We start from the raw sequence: 5,000 nt of genomic DNA on the forward strand, positions 1-5,000 counted from the left end.
TCCCATGGTTCCAGCCTGTCCTAACTCTCTCTGTACTCTGGACTGACTGGTCAAACAGCGCCTCCTTCGGTCACTATAGTGGTCAGACGCGGTACTGCAGGCGGAAGTGCAGCCAGCCGCACCTGTTGCAGGTTCGCGAGCGCAGACACCTGTGGCTCCGCGCGACCGCGAACCTTCTGGAAATTTCCGTCCGGGACCAGGACCAAGACCAGAACCGGGACGGGCTGATGGACAAGCTGAAGCAGGTTCTGGGCGGACAGGATGGAGGGACCACGGACGGGACCGGGATCCTGGAGGTAACCCGGGTTAGCCTGTTAGCCTGTTAGCTCCAGGACACGCACGAGCCCCGACACACACGGACACTGCGTCACTGTGACGTCACCCAAACCCAGGCGTCTGGTGTGTCAGATAGAAACTACAGTAAAGTACAGTACAGTAAAGTACAGTAAAGTACAGTACAGTACAGTAAAGTACAGTACAGTAAAGTACAGTAAAGTACAGTAAAGTAAAGTACAGTACAGTAAAGTACAGTAAAGTACAGTACAGTAAAGTACAGTAAAGTACAGTACAGTAAAGTAAAGTACAGTAAAGTAAAGTACAGTACAGTAAAGTACAGTACAGTACAGTAAAGTACAGTAAAGTACAGTACAGTAAAGTACAGTACAGTAAAGTAAAGTAAAGTAAAGTACAGTAAAGTACAGTAAAGTAAAGTACAGTACAGTACAGTAAAGTACAGTAAAGTACAGTACAGTAAAGTAAAGTAAAGTACAGTACAGTAAAGTACAGTAAAGTACAGTACAGTAAAGTACAGTAAAGTAAAGTACAGTACAGTAAAGTACAGTACAGTAAAGTAAAGTACAGTAAAGTACAGTACAGTAAAGTACAGTAAAGTACAGTAAAGTAAAGTACAGTACAGTAAAGTACAGTAAAGTAAAGTACAGTAAAGTACAGTAAAGTAAAGTAAAGTACAGTAAAGTAAAGTACAGTAAAGTAAAGTACAGTAAAGCTGTTGGTCAAGATGATCCAGTCTGAGACAAAGAGAGGGTGAAGCAGGCACAAACAAACAAACAACAGACCAACAAACAAACAAACAGACCAGTGGAAACAAACATACAGGCAGTGCAGATCAGAGTGTAGGGTTAAGGTCAAGGGTTAAAGGGAAACAAACAAACAAACAAACAAACAAAACCATGACTGTAGAATCATCACCAAGAACAAAACTGAACAATGGAATAAACTGTGTGTCTGTATTCATCCATAAAAAAGAACAGATTTGAAACCAAAACAGACATTTGAGAGCAGAAGACAGTAAATGACACTCACAACACAGCATTTTCTTTGTAAATCCCTCCTCTTTGTTTGTGAGTTCTACACTACGGGGACACATTTCAGTTTGACAGAGTACCAGACTGAAGTGGGTTTAAGGCAGAGTGGAGGCGGAGCTGCAGCCAGGACACACCCACCAATAGAAACGGTTCTGTCATCCATCAGCGTAGGCCACGCCCACTAAGTGCAATGAAATTCACAAGTAAAACTTTTGAAGAGTCAAGTAAAAGTTTATAACTCACATGATGAAGGTGATGATGATGATGATGATGATGAAGGTGATGATGATGATGATGAAGGTGATGATGATGATGATGATGATGATGAAGGTGATGATGATGATGAAGGTGATGATGATGAAGGTGATGATGATGATGATGATGATGATGATGATGAAGGTGATGATGATGATGAAGGTGATGATGATGAAGGTGATGATGATGATGAAGGTGATGATGATGAAGGTGATGATGATGATGATGATGATGATGATGATGAAGGTGATGATGATGATGATGATGAAGGTGATGATGATGATGATGAAGGTGATGATGGTGATGAAGGTGATGATGATGATGATGATGATGATGATGATGATGAAGGTGATGATGATGATGATGATGATGAAGGTGATGATGGTGATGATGATGATGAAGGTGATGATGATGATGATGAAGGTGATGATGATGATGATGATGAAGGTGATGATGATGATGAAGGTGATGATGATGATGATGATGATGATGATGAAGGTGATGATGGTGATGATGATGAAGGTGATGATGATGATGATGAAGGTGATGATGATGATGATGATGAAGGTGATGATGATGATGATGAAGGTGATGATGATGATGATGATGATGAAGGTGATGATGATGATGAAGGTGATGATGATGAAGGTGATGATGATGATGATGATGATGATGATGATGAAGGTGATGATGATGATGAAGGTGATGATGATGAAGGTGATGATGATGATGATGATGATGATGATGAAGGTGATGATGATGATGATGATGAAGGTGATGATGATGATGATGAAGGTGATGATGGTGATGAAGGTGATGATGATGATGATGATGATGATGAAGGTGATGATGATGATGATGATGATGATGAAGGTGATGATGGTGATGATGATGATGAAGGTGATGATGATGATGATGAAGGTGATGATGATGATGATGATGAAGGTGATGATGATGATGAAGGTGATGATGATGATGATGATGAAGGTGATGATGATGATGAAGGTGATGATGATGAAGGTGATGATGATGATGATGATGAAGGTGATGATGATGATGAAGGTGATGATGGTGATGATGATGATGAAGGTGATGATGATGATGATGATGATGAAGGTGATGATGATGATGAAGGTGATGATGATGAAGGTGATGATGATGATGCTGTGTCTGCAGAGAGCCAATCAGGCGTCGACGCTGGCCTGGGGGACCCGGGTGAAGGGCTTCGTGGTCTGTTTCATCCTGGGCGTGGTCTGCTCTGTCCTGGTGAGTGTGTTCTCCTCTGGTCCACCTGTGGACCTCCAGAACCTTCTAGTGGACCAGATCAGACCCGGGTCAGAACCAGGTGTGTTCTGTTTGTCTGTTCAGGGAACATGTCTGCTGTGGATCCCAGGGGCGGGACTTCCTGCCTTCGCTGTCCTCTACACTGTGGGAAACATCTGCTCCCTGGCCAGGTACTGGACCTGGACCTGGACCTGCACCTGCACCTGCACCTGGACTTGAACCTAGATCTGCACTGACCTGGACCTGGACCTGGACCTGGACCTGCACTGGCACCTGGACCTGGACCTGCACCTGCACCTGCACCTGGACCAAATATGTACCAGACCAAACCTGGACCTGGACTTGGACTGGACTAAGACCTGGACCAGATATGACCAGACTGAACTTGGACCGGGACCTAGACCTGGACCAGACACGAGCCAGACCAGAACCTGGACCAGACATTGACTCACAGTTAGACCTGGTCTGGACCTAGACCCAGACTCAGACCTGGCTTTGGTCTGACTGTTGGGTGGCTCTCCAGGGTTCTGCTGGTCTCCAGAAGGACCCCCAGAACTCTGAAGGTCCTCCTTTAACCTGATCGTTCATCCTGGTCTATCCTGGTCCGTCCTGGTCCACGTCCACGTCTGTTTGAAGGAAGCAAACAAAAGTGGTTTGAACGTCAACATGTTCTCCTTGAACAGCAGCGGACCCATGTGGTCTGGATGTGGTTTTAATGTGGTCTGGATGTGGTCTGAATGTGGTCTGAATGTGGTCTGGATGTGGTTTTAATGTGGTCTGGATGTGGTCTGGATGTGGTCTGGATGTGGTCTTAATATGGTCTGGATGTGGCCTCTAGTGTGGTCTGCATGTAGTCTGGAGGGGGTCTTGGACTTGATGTGGTCTTGATGCAGTCTGGATCTTGATACTGTCCTGGTTTTCATGGGGTCTTGATATGGTCTTGGTCTCAATGTGGTCCTGGTCTGATTCTGGTCCCTTTGTTTCAGTACCATGTTCCTGGTTGGTCCCCTCAAGCAGCTCAAGTCCATGTGGGCCAAAGAGAGGGCGCTGGCCACCGCCGTCATGTTGGTGAGAACACGCAACGCACACGCAATGCACATGCAACATACACGCAACGCACACGGAACACATACACAACACACACGCAACACACGCAACGCACACGCAACGCACACGCAACATACACGCAATGTACACACAACACATACACAACACAAGCAACACATGAAACGCACACGCAACGCACACGCAACACATACACAACACACACGCAACACACGCAACGCACACGCAACGCACACGCAACACACACACAACACACGAAACGTACACGCAACACACATGCAACACATACACAACGCACACACACACAACACACACGCAACGTACACGCAGCGCACACACAACACATACACAACGCACACGCAACAAACACGCAACACACACGCAACATACACGCAACACACACACAACATACACAATGCACATGCAACACACATGCAACACATACACAACACACAGAGATTTTGGTTCGATGCATAGGTGCATAAACGTAGGCTGCAGTGGGGGCTGATGGGTAATGTAGTGTTTTGAGGCTGACCAGTTTCCTGTTTCTTTCAGGTGTGTTTGGTGTTGACACTTTGTGCTGCTTTCTGGGTAAAAAAAAAACAAACAACAACAACAAACAAAAACACACAAACCTGTGATTGAAACAAAGTATTAATGGGTTTAATGAAGAAAAGGCAAAGGGTTTGACCTGTGTGTCTGTCTGTTTATCTGTCTGTCTATCTGTCTGTCTGTATGTTTGTCTGTCTGTGTGTCTGTTTATCTGTTTATCTGTCTGTTTATCTGTCTGTCTGTATGTGTGTCTGTTTATCTGTTTATCTGTCTGTTTATCTGTCTGTCTGTATGTGTGTCTGTTTATCTGTCTGTTTATCTGTCTGTCTGTCTGTTTATCTGTCTGTATGTATGTGTGTCTGTTTATCTGTCTGTTTATCTGTCTGTCTGTCTGTTTATCTGTCTGTCTGTATGTGTGTCTGTTTATCTGTTTATCTGTCTGTTTATCTGTCTGTCTGTCTGTTTATCTGTCTGTCTGTATGTGTGTCTGTTTATCTGTTTATCTGTCTGTTTATCTGT

General features: G+C 44.5%; 1 protein-coding gene across 2 annotated transcripts in view; it reads left to right on the top strand.

The window, feature by feature from the left end:
* The first annotated feature begins 17 nt into the window (after nucleotides 1-17).
* The window catches only part of LOC115416619 (vesicle transport protein SFT2B-like), a 7,699-nt gene continuing 2,716 nt past the window's right edge, over nucleotides 18-5,000 (top strand). The window contains exons 1-5 of one of the 2 annotated variants that reach the window (XM_030130453.1): nucleotides 18-296; nucleotides 2,757-2,846; nucleotides 2,949-3,034; nucleotides 3,851-3,932; nucleotides 4,485-4,520. In XM_030130453.1, coding sequence (XP_029986313.1) covers nucleotides 228-296; nucleotides 2,757-2,846; nucleotides 2,949-3,034; nucleotides 3,851-3,932; nucleotides 4,485-4,520 — 363 coding nt within the window. In that variant the 5' untranslated portion in view covers nucleotides 18-227. The remainder of the gene's footprint in view (nucleotides 297-2,756; nucleotides 2,847-2,948; nucleotides 3,035-3,850; nucleotides 3,933-4,484; nucleotides 4,521-5,000) is intronic. The other variant, XM_030130454.1, reaches the window with a different exon arrangement.

The sequence above is a fragment of the Sphaeramia orbicularis genome, unplaced genomic scaffold (genome assembly GCF_902148855.1).
Source record: "Sphaeramia orbicularis unplaced genomic scaffold, fSphaOr1.1, whole genome shotgun sequence".
NCBI classification, from domain to species: Eukaryota; Metazoa; Chordata; class Actinopteri; order Kurtiformes; family Apogonidae; genus Sphaeramia; species Sphaeramia orbicularis.